Raw genomic sequence first — 13,196 nt, forward strand, 5'->3', positions numbered from 1 at the left:
ATCTTCCAATGTCTATGCTTATAAAACTGGAAAAGACACTGACAGCAAACCTGCTGACGTTTTATACAACAAGGCAAAACCACTGACTTAACGCCACAGTTACTCATTTGTAAAAAGGTCATCAGCTTGGCACCATGGACAATTTACAACACAGAAACCCTGCAGCAGTGAAAGCTGTCCAAGGAAACTCTGAAGACACAATCTTACAAAATAAACATCCAAAGCCAGTACTGCCAAAGGACAAAGTATTAAAATCTTATTAAAAATTTCTGCAGCTGGGCATCGTGGCACATGCCTTTAATACCAACACTCAGGAGGCAGAGGTAGGAGGACTGCCGTGAGTTTGAGGCCACCCTGAGACTACATAGTGAATTCCAGGTCATCCTGGGCTAGAGTGAGACCCTACCTGAAAAACAACAACAACGAAAAATCTTCAGAAGCTGGGCGTGGTGGCACACACCTTTAATCCCAGCCATCAGGAGGCAGAGATAGGCATATTGCTGTGAGTTCGAGGCCACCCTGAGACTACAAAGTGAATTCCAGGTCAGCCTGGGCTAGAGCAAGACCCTACCTCAAAAAACAACAAAACAATTTCTTCAGAGGTCTGGGAGATGGCTCAGTGGAAAAGCACTTGACATGCAAGCCAGATGCGTGAGCTTGGAACTGCAGACCCACGTCAAAGCCAAAGCCCATGGCAGGCTTCCATGCTCCCCACACACGAGATGGGAGGCAGACAAGACGTCTCAGAAGCTCCAGGCCCTGCTAGCCTGGTGAACGGAGCAGTAAGCCACGGACAAGAGACTGCCTCAAATGAGGTAGGTGGTGAGGAACAACCCAGGAAGTTGCCCTCTAGCCTCCACATGCACCTCTCACACTCACACACACACACACACACAGTGAAAATAAGCTGTCTTTAGAAAAAGGAAACAGTTCAGTCTCACTTAAATAATTTTTCTGATTTCAGCTCAAATGAGTATCTGCCAGTCATATTAAATCAGTCCTATGTATAAATAAAACCCATAAATGGAGTAATAATAAATGCATAAACATTTTAACTATAATACACAAGAAGCCATTTTACGTTTATACATTTATGTACATTTACAAATGTAAATGCATAGAGACCTACTGTATATATATCCATAAATAGTATTTATACAAACCAGACATGAGCAGAAACAAAGAGATCCACTTACACATACAAACACACAGTCATACCTACACTACCTCCTTCAGGGTTATCTGCCAAATGAATTAGGACCCATATTATCATAACACCTGCTATGCAGTGTTAACATTCCTTTGATTATATTTCACGTCATATAAACATCCTTTCTAATGTATTAGCTAGCTTCTTGTAGTTTAGTACCATTTTCACAGCCACAAGGGCACCGTATTTGAAGAAGGAATACATATATTAAATATTCACTATACCAACAGACAACAGACAACAGAAGTTACTTTAAAATAGTGCAAACAGACAAAGAGACTAAAAGTTAACTACTAGCTCAAATATGGCAACTATATACATCATTAGGCACAGGTAAGCTGGTCTACTGTGCAAAAACTGAAAAGAAGTCAAAGCCAGGTGCTAACTGAAAGGCATGCGATTTAGTTAAGAAATAATTCATAATGTATGAAGAAGAAACACTAAATTTATACTGGCTCAAAAGAAGTAAAATGTTTTAGCCAAGAGTTATATTTAACAACAATAACACAGCATAAATATTAGTACAAATGGTAACATGTCACATACAACATAATGAAGTCCTACCTTGTCATTGGTGTCCAGTACAATGGTGCTGTGCCTCCACTTGGTCAGTACTATTGGTTCTTGCAGCCGCCTGTCCAGGCTTCTACTTTTTATTATTTCTCTTTGCTGCTGGGATGAAGCATTGTACTAAAGAGAACAGAAGTCACTTCATAAATAATAGAAACTAGTATGAAATCTAGGCTCTTTCCAAATAACACATCATCACTAGACACTGTTTGTTGTGTGACATCACTTTGAATTTTCTAGCCATTTTCCTATCATTGACCAGCCTGTGACATGACAGAGGACCACAGATTTGGTGATGGAGAGACCCAGTGCTAATGCTATAAAATATTAAAACTCCTTAATCTCAGTTTCTTTAGCTGCAAAACAGATAAAACAGAAATATGACTTCATTCACAGAGTTGCTCCAAAGAGTAAACATGGCATAAAATACCATCAATTCTTCATAAATATTATTGTAACTTGCAAAATGCGATTAGAACATTTTTTAAGGTTGCTTCTACTTCTAAAATCCACATAACTTTAGTTTTTGGTTTAAGCTTTTTAAGCAATGCTTTTGCACACATAGTGTCTCATGTGGGATGGCTTCTAGCGCTGTTCTCGCTCGAAGGCCAGTCGCAATGCTACTTGCTTCCTACAGCGGCACTAGTTCGCTTCATCGGGTGTGAAGAACTGACCAAGGAAAATGACAAGTAAGGTTAACAGTATGGTGTCAGTCTGGTATTAAGTCATCCAAGTCTGAAATCTAAAGAAGAGATTTCACAAACAATGGAGAATTCTAAGGTCCTTTGGGTTATACAGTTATGGCAAAGTAACCCATTATAAATGAATTGTAATAAGTTACATCACTCCCTCCAAGGCTCAGGGAACACTGCTGAAGAGAGGGGCTTCATCTAAGGATGCTCTGGGACAAAGAATTCCTCCCTGCCACCTGGCCGCTGGTGCTGCCTTCCAGTGCAGACCGAAGGCCAGCATGGACTGAAGACCAGCAGCTCCTCAGGACACCTCCAGCCCTTCAGTGCCGGATTGGGACTACTGAGGCACCCAGCCACGGACAGGGCAGCGAGCAGGTTCTTTCACTCTCAGGCTGCAAACTGCTATTGCTAGACTGCTGTAAGCTAATCCAATAAGCTAATCCAATAAATTCCCTTTTAATACAACTCATTCTATAGGCTCTTCTCCTCTAGAGAACCCTGACTATTAGACCAAGTAAAGCCAGATGTGCTAAGTGGTGCATGCATCTGGAGTTTGTTTGCAGTGGCTGGAAGTCTGACATCATGCCCATACTCACTCTCTCTGTCTGCTTCTTGGTCTCACTCAAATAAATAACTAAATACCTGAATAACTAAATAATTAAATTTTTTAAAAGGTCCCAGCACTTGGGGGATAGAGATAGGAGGATCACAGAGGGAGTTCAAGGTCACCCTGAGACTACAGAGTGAATTCCAGGTCAGTCTGAGCTAGAGTGAGACCCTACCTCAAACAACAACAACAACAAAAAAAAAAAGAAATAAAATAAAAATGAAAAAAAGAGGGTGGGAGAGATGACTTAACCATTAAGGTGTGAGCCTGTGAAGCCTAACGACTCAGGCTCAACTCCCATACCCACGTCAGGCACTCACACAAGGTCCCACCGGAGTGCACGCTGGTGCATGCGTCTGGAGTTTGACTATGGTGGCTAGAGGCTCTGGTGTGCAAATCTCTCTCTCATAGAATTTTTTTAATGTAACTAAAAGTATAAAATGAAAATGTAAATAAAAAGAATGCAAGAGCTAGAGGATGGAGAGGAGGTCTTTGGAATGCTGTCTTCCATACACGAAGTGGCTGCTGCAATTGTGATTTCACAATGGCTGTTGCACGAGACCTGCACACTACTGGCCTGTCAACATTCCAGCAAGCGTAGTGGAGAAGGGCAAGGAGAAAGTCATCACAACAGAAGAGGGACTCGATGGAAAAGTGGTTTAGTGGGGAGCGGGGTGACAGAAGGACGGGAGTGGATTATGATCGGTACATTACGTACATACATGAGAACTGTCAATAAAAAACTAAGGTAAAATTGCCAAAAAAAAATGGATGGACCTGGAAAGGATTATACTAAGTGAGGTAACCCCCAGAAAGCCAAGCGCCACATGTTCTCTCTCATATGTGGATCCTAGCTACAGATGACTGGGCTTCTGCGTGAGAATGAAAATACTTAGTAGCAGAGGCCAGTAAGTTAAAAAGGAGACATAAAGGGAAGAGAAAGGAAGGGAGGAGGGTACTTAATAGGTTGATATTGTATATATATAAGTACAATGATTGTTATGGGGAGGTAATATGATGGAGAATGGAATTTCAAAGGAGAAAGTTGGGGGGGAGGGAGGGAATTAACATGGGATTTTTTTATAATCATGGAAAATGCTAATAAAAAATTAAAAAAAAATCAACTTCTACAGATATATTCTTTCCTTACAACTAAAGGATACCTAATTTCAGAGACCCCTTATCCCTAAGAACCTATAGCAAATCTCAACTTTTAATGATCATTATCATAATTGCAAATTAAATGTTTTTAAGATGTGTTAATATTAAAAACATCTCCTGATATCTTTCTTTCCACAATATGTCATGTCATTAGTCTCCAAAATGAATCCATTGAGACTTCCACAATGCCTCTTAAAGCTGTTACTTATTCTTGATATTAGAATTAGCTAACATACTCTGGTTTCTCTTCAGATGGTATACATCTTTTACCTATTTAAAAATATTTTATTTATTTGAGAAAAAAGAAAGAGATGAGGGGTTTGGGCATGCCAGGGTCTCCAGCCACTGCAAACAAACTTTAGATGCATGCTTATACATGTAGCTTACATGAGTACTGAGGAATTGAACCTGGGTCCTTAGGCTCCCTAGGTCTTAACCACTAAGCCATCACTCCAGCCCATCTCTTACCTTTTTAAAATTACCAGGGGGCCTGGAGAGATGGCTTAGCAGTTAAGCGCTTGTCTGTGAAGCCTAAGGACCCCAGTTCTAGGCTCAATTCCCCAGGACCCACGTTAGCCAGATGCACAAGGGGACGCACACGTCTGGAGTTTGTTTGCAGTGGCTGGAGGCCCTGGCATGCCCATTCTTTCTCTCTATCTCCCTCTTTCTCTCTCTGTTGCTCTTAAATAAACAACAAAAATATTAAAAAGTAAAATAAAATTACCAGGGCTAGAGAGATTGTTCAATGGTTAAAGGCACTTGTTTGCAAAGTCTGATGGTCTGAGTTTGATTCCTCAGTACCCACATAAAGCCAGACGCAGAAAGTGGCACATGTATTTGGAATTTGTTTGCAGTGGCAGGACAACCTGGAGTGGCCATTCTCCCCACGCCATCCTGTCTCTACTTGCAGGTAAAGAAAGAAAGAATATTTTCAAGCAGAGAGAGAGAGAGAGACACTGAGGCTGAATGGCACGCCAGGGCCTCTTGCCGCTGCAAATGAACTCTAGATGTATACAAGTGCCACTTTGTGCATCTGGCTTTACATGGGTACTGGGGAATTGCACCCAGGTAGTCAGGCTTTGCAAACAAGTGCCTTAACTGCTGAGCTCTCTCTCTCCAGCCCATAAAAATATTTTCAAAAAAACTGGCCAAAGCTAGAAATCACATGTGTGTGTTTGTTAATTCACTGTTATTTGACAAACAGCATTCTTCAGATTATCACAGAAAGTCACAAAAGGACTACTTCTGACTAAACAATGATGATGTTTAAACGGCCATCAAACTCTGGAGCAGGGAAGATGACTCAACAGTTACAAGGTGATTGCTTACAAGGCCTACTGGCCTGGGTTCAATTCTCTAGGCACCCACTTAAAACCAGATGCAAAGTGGCCCATGTGTCTGTTGAAAGACCACACACATAATTTAAAAGCAAATAAACACTGTACAAGGCTTCAAGTGTAAAGAGTCCCTGAAATCCAATAATCACTAGCAATAGTTAAAATGTGTGTGAACTTAAATGAAAATTGAACTAGCTTTTGAGCTCATGATCAGTATAACTCAGAAATTCTTTGTGTGTCAGCAAAAGTAATATAACTTAAACAGATACTAATCCCAATTTTAAATGTGCTCACAACTTATAGGCAGTAGCAGGTTCATAAAAGCCAACAAAACATAAATGAAGTGTTAAAAGACAAGTAACAAAGTACACAAAACCAGACAAAAAGAAAACCTGAAACACATCTCATGAAACCCTTGTTAGAAAAAAGTCAACATGAAGGATCTGGAGAGATGGCTCAGCAGTTAGGCGCTTGTCTGTGAAGCTTAAGGACCCAGGTTTGATTCCTCAGTGTCCACATAAAGTCAGATGTGCAAGGTGGTGCATGTGTCTATAGTTCATTTTGTAGTAGCCAGAGGCCCTAGTGTGCCCATTCTCTCTCTCTCTTTCTCTCAAACAAATAAATAGAAAAAGGTAAGCAAACTTTCACATTTTCCTAATCATTTTAAAAACATCTTTTTATAGAATTATTTAAACATTTATGTGAAAACAGACTACAGTGAGAACCCACCAGTGAGTACTATCATATAAACATAGGACATTTGCTTCAAGTATTTTTTTCTAAAGACATAAAACACTATAGATGTAGCAGACATCCTCTTACTACGGCTTCCAGGAGCCATTTCTCTCCTTCACTCCCAGGAATGCCACCTGAGCTCAGCGGTCATCACCACATGCATTTCATAACTGGATACATACTTAATATTAACAAGTGCATACTACACTGTGTAGACACTTCTCAATTTATATAAATGAAATCACAGCACAGATACAACATTCCCCAGGCTGCCTTTTAAACTTAATACACTGGTATTTTAAAACTGATTTCACTTGTATTTACCTGTATATAAAGATATATATAGCATGTCTTACCATTTTGCTACCAATGGGCATGTACAAGGTATTAATACCAATTTATAACACTATGGCAAACGATGTTTTGCATAGTCCTGTATATCAAGGTATACATAGACATATTTTTAAATAGTGCTTCATTATATTAGAAATTTCCTGAACACTTGGAAAGTCCAACAACTTTTCTGATATTTTTCATGTGTTTTATTTCCTTTCTGAGTCTTGCTTAGTTTTGTCTATTTTCAACCTTGTCTTTCTGTTACTGATTTATAGAGAACTAACAAATCCCTTATAGTCGGGATTTTAAACTCACTAAGGGACATAAACAGAGTATCTTTTCCTAGCGTGCAGCGGCCTTCTCTCTACTTTATGCTATTTTCCACGTAGAAAGAGTGTGTAGTTTCACTGTAGCCACCCCGGACACTGTAGTGTGGCTTCTAGGTCTTGTTCAAGAAATCTCTCCTTTTTTGTAGGCACTAGTATTCTTTGACATATCCTTTTAAATAACTGGATTTCTATATTGAACTTACTGAGCATGACATAATCTACCTTTGTCTCATGTTTTCTTGGGAATAACCAGTATTTTTGCAATCCTCACTACACAGCCCATGCTTACTTAGCCCACTCAGCTGTAATGCCACCACTGGGCTTTTTCTTTCTATTCTATGAAAGATCGTAGCACCACAAGATGCCTCTCTCAGCTAATGACTGATTCCCTCGTAGCACACATTTCAATATGCTACTGCGTCACTACTCTGTCTCTTAAAAAGCCTAAATGCAAGACCAATTTCACACAGGAAAACACCAGGTACCTTGATATAAGAGAGCACTGATGGCACTAATTAAAATTTTTATTTGCAGGAATACTAAAAGGCCAATTTCAAGCTAAGTCACAAGATGTTCTGAATAATGAGTATTGGGTAGTGAAGCTAATCTATACATCTTTGAGATTTTTAGCTAATTAGAGGACACCCAATGAATTCAGAAAAACCTAGTCTCGCTACTTTTTGAAACTTGAATACAAAAATTAATCACTCCAGTAAGTTCAAAGCCAACTGTTGTATCTAGGAAATTCCAGGGCAGTCTGAGCTACCCTAAGCGCCCATCAACAACAGAATGCATCTAGTGAAACCATCCTCACATATTACTTTGCTACTTCAACCCAAAGTTCAGGTTCAGATTATTATTACCTTTGGCAATTCCCACTCTGACCGAGATCCGTCTGCACTGTAGTAATATTGTCTACCTTGATCGTCAACATGCTTGAGCCACTATAAAACACAACAGGTTCTTATTTAATTTAAATAATTTTTTATTTGAACTGTAACTACCAGAGATATTAGAAAATATTCTTAGGAATTTTATCATACTTGCTCAAGAGCAACACTGCAAAAAAAAGGGGGGGGGGGGACTAGCATTTTAAGTTTGAGAACTATAATATTCAGTATCAGTATTTCTCTATGTCAGCCTAGTGATTCAAGCAACATTTAACAAACAAGTAACCTATGACACAAAGATGCACGGACACATCCATGTGCTGGAACACAGATGAACTTCCACCCTGCAGACAGGTGTGAGACTTCATCAAAAAAGAAAATAGAGGGCTGAGGGATGGCTTAGCTGTTAAGGCATTTGCCTACAAAGCCAAAGGACTCAGGCTCAATTCTCCAGGACCCACATTAGCCAGATGCACAAGGGGGCACATGCGTCTGGAGCTTGTCGTCAGTGGCTACAGGCCCTGGCGTGCCCATTTTCTCCCGCCCCTCTCTTTCTCTGTCAAATAAATAAATAAAAATATTTTTTAAATAATAATAAAATAGCCAGGCATGGTGGCGCATGCCTTTAATCCCAGCATTCGGAAGGCAGAGATAGGAGGATCACCGTGAGTTCAAAGACGCCCTGAGACTACATAGTGAATTCCAGGTCAGCTTGGGTAGAGCAAGACCCTACCTCAAAAAAAAAAAAAAAAAAAAAAAAAAAAGGAAATAGAACTTTCTCATCTTTAGGTTTAAACTTTATAATTAAGCTTCATTTTTACACAAACCCTTAGGGAATGACATTCCTTAGACAATGCATTTCACATATATAATTTAAATAACACTAGCTAGAAAACTTCATGCAGTATAATACAAGTATGTGAGGGAGGGAAGATTACATACTGCTAACATGAACATATCATCTTCATTATAATGTAAGTAAAAACTGTCACTTTTATATATTCAAGTGTCAAATAATTGAGGCAGGAAAGAGGGACAGAAACAACCTGTCCACATTTATCCCCAACAGAGGGAACCCTAAACTAGCAAAGCAAGCAGTGACCTTCTTTAAACAAATTTCAAAGGTAATACATAAGATTTCATTATTCAATCCCAAACTAATTAATCACAGAATACCAGATTCATAGTTTGCTCATAATGGAAAAAGGACTATAGGTAGCGGCAGAGTATATAAAAATTGCAATTTGGGAAAACAAATTCCAATAAAAATTTACCCCAAGAAAAATATAAAGACATATTTTTATTGAGGAAACCTACACAAATGACATAGTTCTACTCTTAAAAGGTCAGTCTGAGATGAGCTGTCAATACCATGGAAGTCATTGTCAATGGAATAGATTCAAACCACAAATCAGGGGAGGAGGTGTAGCTCAGAGGAGACTGTCTGCTACCATGTGCAAAGCCCCAGGCTCCATTCCCAACCCACCAGACACCAGCCAACCAACCACCATGAGTCAGTCATTCCTATACATTTTCATGTTTGCTATTGGCACAATTATACAATTACCATAGGGGATATTTTCATTCATTTTTTAAAATTTTGTTTTATAGAGACAGGGTCTCGCTAATTAGCCCAGGCTAGCCTCAAGCTTAATTTTCTTATGTCTGCTTCCCAAGTGCTAGGATTATAAACATGTGCCACCATGCCTGGCTCATGGGATTTTTTTTCAATATTACTAAAACTATAGCAAGCTACTATTTTATGAGGATTCTGCCAAGAAATATTAGAGAGGAAAAAAAGAGAAAAAAAAGTACCTTTTCATTAGTATAGTCACTGGTATATAAGGTATGCCCACGTTCATCCATCTCTTCTGACCAACCCCTTGGAGGAGAACCACACTGACTATCTGACTGGCTGTAACAACTGCTGTGGTAGTTTTCTTCTGATGAAAGCAGCTATAAACAGTCAGAAACATAAGGATTTTTCTTCTTTGAATATAAATATGCAACAAGTAAAAATCTTAAAAAAAAAACACTTGAATTTACTTGTCTATGAGTACTAAGATATCTTAAATACATTGAAATACTTTTATTTTCAAAATAAATTGGTATCGTTACTACATTACAAATGGTGAGATGAAGTCAACAGTGGTTAGTTATTTTAGCACAACACAGCAATCCTGGACAGGTTTACCAAAATAACATTGTAACAATGCTTCAGACTAGAGTGATAAAGATGCTACATTCTGTTTAATGTTGCTTTTAACTGAAATCTCAGATTAAAAACTAAGAGGTTTGAGCACACAGGCACATCGGTGTGGAAATGCAGAAGGGGTAAGGGGACTCCGTTAGACTGAACTTCCTGAAAATTCATATGCACCTAGTAACAAATCAAATATGTGGCGAATAAATCTTACCTTGAGCTATGTGAACAGTGCATGAGAGAGGGGGACGAGAAGAGCGCTAACTCTGAAACGCGCATTCTGTGTTCTAAACTACTGTCATTCCCGAGTCACGGAGACAAACAGGGACACGAAACTGAAAAATCAGTATGAAAATGTGCTGCGTGCGTATGATAAATTCCACACAGAAGAAAGGCAAACTAGAGGGTGGAACGGAGCAACCGTCAGCCTGAGCCAACAAGGGGCACATCAGTGTGCCAGCCATTCTCTCACGGTACTTCACTTCCACTCACTCAGCACCTGCTGATTCATTGTAACACTGGTGCACTGACTCTTGCCATCACTTCTAAGTTAGTTTCTGCAGTCAGCTCACTCAATCAGACCACGCTCCCCGCCTCCGTCGTCTGGCCGCAGAGGCAGAGGACCGACAGCCAGTGATCCTTGCAGAAGGACGACATAAAATGAGCTGAGCGTGTTTTGCACTAGTAACACTTTCAAAAACAAAATAGAGTGGCTAATTTAAAAACCAAGAATTTTTAAAAATATTATTTATTTATTTATTTGAGAGAGAGAATGGGCACTCCAGGGCCTCCAGCCACTACAAACAAACTCCAGATGCATGTGCCCACCTTTTGCATCTGGTTTATGTGGGTACTGAGGAATCAACCCTGGATCCTTAGGCTTTGCAGGCAAGTTCCTTAACCGCTAAGCCATCTCTCCAGCCTCCAAGAAATTTCTTTTATTGGAGATAAGTTAAAATATAAGATCATGTAGGAGTACAACAAAACCTAGAAATTTAAAAGAAGGTAATTAGTAAAATTGAGAAATATCACAATGGGGGCTGGAGAGATAATTCAGCAGTTAAAGTGCTTGCCTGCGAAGCCTAAGGACCCAGGTTCCATTCTCCAGATCCCACTTCAGCCAGATGCACAAGGTAGCACATGCATCTTGAGTTTGTTTGCAGTGGTTAGAGGCTCTGGCATGCACAATCTCTAATAAATAAATATCACAAAAATCATTTTCACAAAAATAACTTTCTAACTGGGGCTGGAGAGTTGGCTCAACAGTTAAAGGTGCTTTCTTGCACTGCCTAACAGCTCAGAATTGATTCCCTAACATCCACGTAAAGCCAGATATACAAACTGGGGCGTGTGTCTGCAGTGCATGTGCAGTGGCAGGAGGCCCTGGTGCACTCCTTCTCTTCTCTCTCTCCCTCTTCTTCTATCTCCCTCTTCTTCTATCTCCCTGCAAAATAAATGGTCAATAAAAATGTTTTTAAAAATTCAGGGGCAGGAGAGATGGCTCAGCAGTAAAAGGTGCTTGCCTGCAAAGCCTAAGATCCAGGGTTCAATTCCCCAGTACCCACATAAGGGTGGCACATATGTCTGGAGTTTGTTTGCAGTGACTAAAGACCCTGGCATGCCCATTCTCTCTATCTGCCTCTTTCTCAAATAAAATTCTAACTGACAAAGTATTTGTCATAGCTTTCCAAATTCTATGCAGAAAGGTGTTCTGCCATGAAAATGAACCTTCAGTATATTGCTGTTTTATTATACTACAATACCAGAGATAGCTTTAACATCTGATATCAATGGCAAACAGTCATTCACTAGCAGTTAAACACGTTAGGATACTTTCAGCATGCGCTCTACAAGTACAGTTCTCTACACTATGTATGTCCACTTAGGAGGAGGCTAACTGGCATAGTAAAAACTCTGGGGTATCTTCTGCAGCAAATGCGCCCCAGTAGAAATATGAGGGGTTCTGTTCATTCCATTTATAGAGAAACCACAGAAGGTGCCTCAACTGATCATCTAGATGAAAACAGCTGGACATGTTTCACAAAATTTTGTTTGATTTTCAATGATTAAGAGGCTAAGAAATACTCAAGAGGTTAAAAACTGAGTGGAGAAAAAATAATCCACAGTTAAAAAAATTACTAACGTAGCTAGGTGGTGCACACCTTTAATCCCAGCACTCAGGAAGCAGAGGTAGGAGGACTGTCATGATTTTGAGGCCACCCTGAGACTACATAGTGAATTCCATGTCAGCCTGAGCTAGAATAAGACTTTACCTGGAAGAAAAAAATTTGAAGATAGCTGGGTGTGGTGGCATATGCCCTTAATCCCAGCACTCAGGAGGCAAAAGTAGGAGGTGTGAGCTCTAGGCCAACCTGAGACCACACAGTGAATTCCAGGTCAGCCTGGGATAGAGAGGGAGCACCGACCTCCAAAAACAAACAAACCAAACAAAAATTATTAAGGCTATTACATGACAACAGAGAAAAACTGACTATAAATTATGGATTAAGTGGTATACTAATATTAATGTTTGGCATGTGTATATGTGTGTTCATGTATGTGTGTACAACTGTGTGTGTGAATGCATGCATGTGCAGGTCAGAAGTTAATACCACGAGTCTTCCTTAATCACTCTCCACTTTATTTGCTGAAGCAAAGTTTCTCATTTGAGCCAGTTGAGTTTTCAGCATTAACAACGGAAGCCAGAAAACATGAGAATAAAGTCTTTAATGAATTAGCAAAGATAAGAAAACAAACAAAGTAAGTAAGCAGTCAATTTGGAACTGTATATCCATTAAAATACTCTTTAAAAATTAAAGCAACTCAACACTAAGTACAATGAACAAATACCAATAACAATTAATCTAAAAAAGCAGTAAGAAAAATACATTTCCAGACAAAAGAAACAATCTATCACTATCATGAGGAATTTAAAAACATGCTACTTATGACAGAAGGAAATGTGGGAAAATAAAAAATATGAGGGAAAGATGGTAAAAAAATTCAGGATTATTGTTAAGTCATAATAGGGGGTTAAAAACATGAGTAAACTACTTATCACAATATAAACTAACAAAAGACAGCACTGTATGAGATTTGTATGGCTTCAAGGAGCAAGAGAAGACT

At 39.4% G+C, this 13,196-nt stretch overlaps 1 protein-coding gene across 6 annotated transcripts in view; it reads right to left on the bottom strand.

Annotated features, from left to right (window-relative positions):
- Nucleotides 1-13,196, bottom strand: part of Arhgap12 (Rho GTPase activating protein 12) — a 98,697-nt gene that overhangs the window by 29,178 nt on the left and 56,323 nt on the right. For 3 of the 6 annotated variants that reach the window (XM_045149623.1, XM_045149622.1, XR_006637172.1), the window contains exons 5-7: nt 9,683-9,823; nt 7,841-7,921; nt 1,775-1,900 (exon numbers count right to left, since the gene is read on the bottom strand). In XM_045149623.1, the coding sequence (XP_045005558.1) occupies nt 1,775-1,900; nt 7,841-7,921; nt 9,683-9,823 (348 nt within the window). The remainder of the gene's footprint in view (nt 1-1,774; nt 1,901-7,840; nt 7,922-9,682; nt 9,824-13,196) is intronic. The other 3 variants (XM_045149625.1, XM_045149624.1, XM_045149627.1) reach the window with 2 other exon arrangements.

This window comes from Jaculus jaculus, chromosome 5 (assembly GCF_020740685.1).
Source record: "Jaculus jaculus isolate mJacJac1 chromosome 5, mJacJac1.mat.Y.cur, whole genome shotgun sequence".
NCBI lineage: Eukaryota > Metazoa > Chordata > Mammalia > Rodentia > Dipodidae > Jaculus > Jaculus jaculus.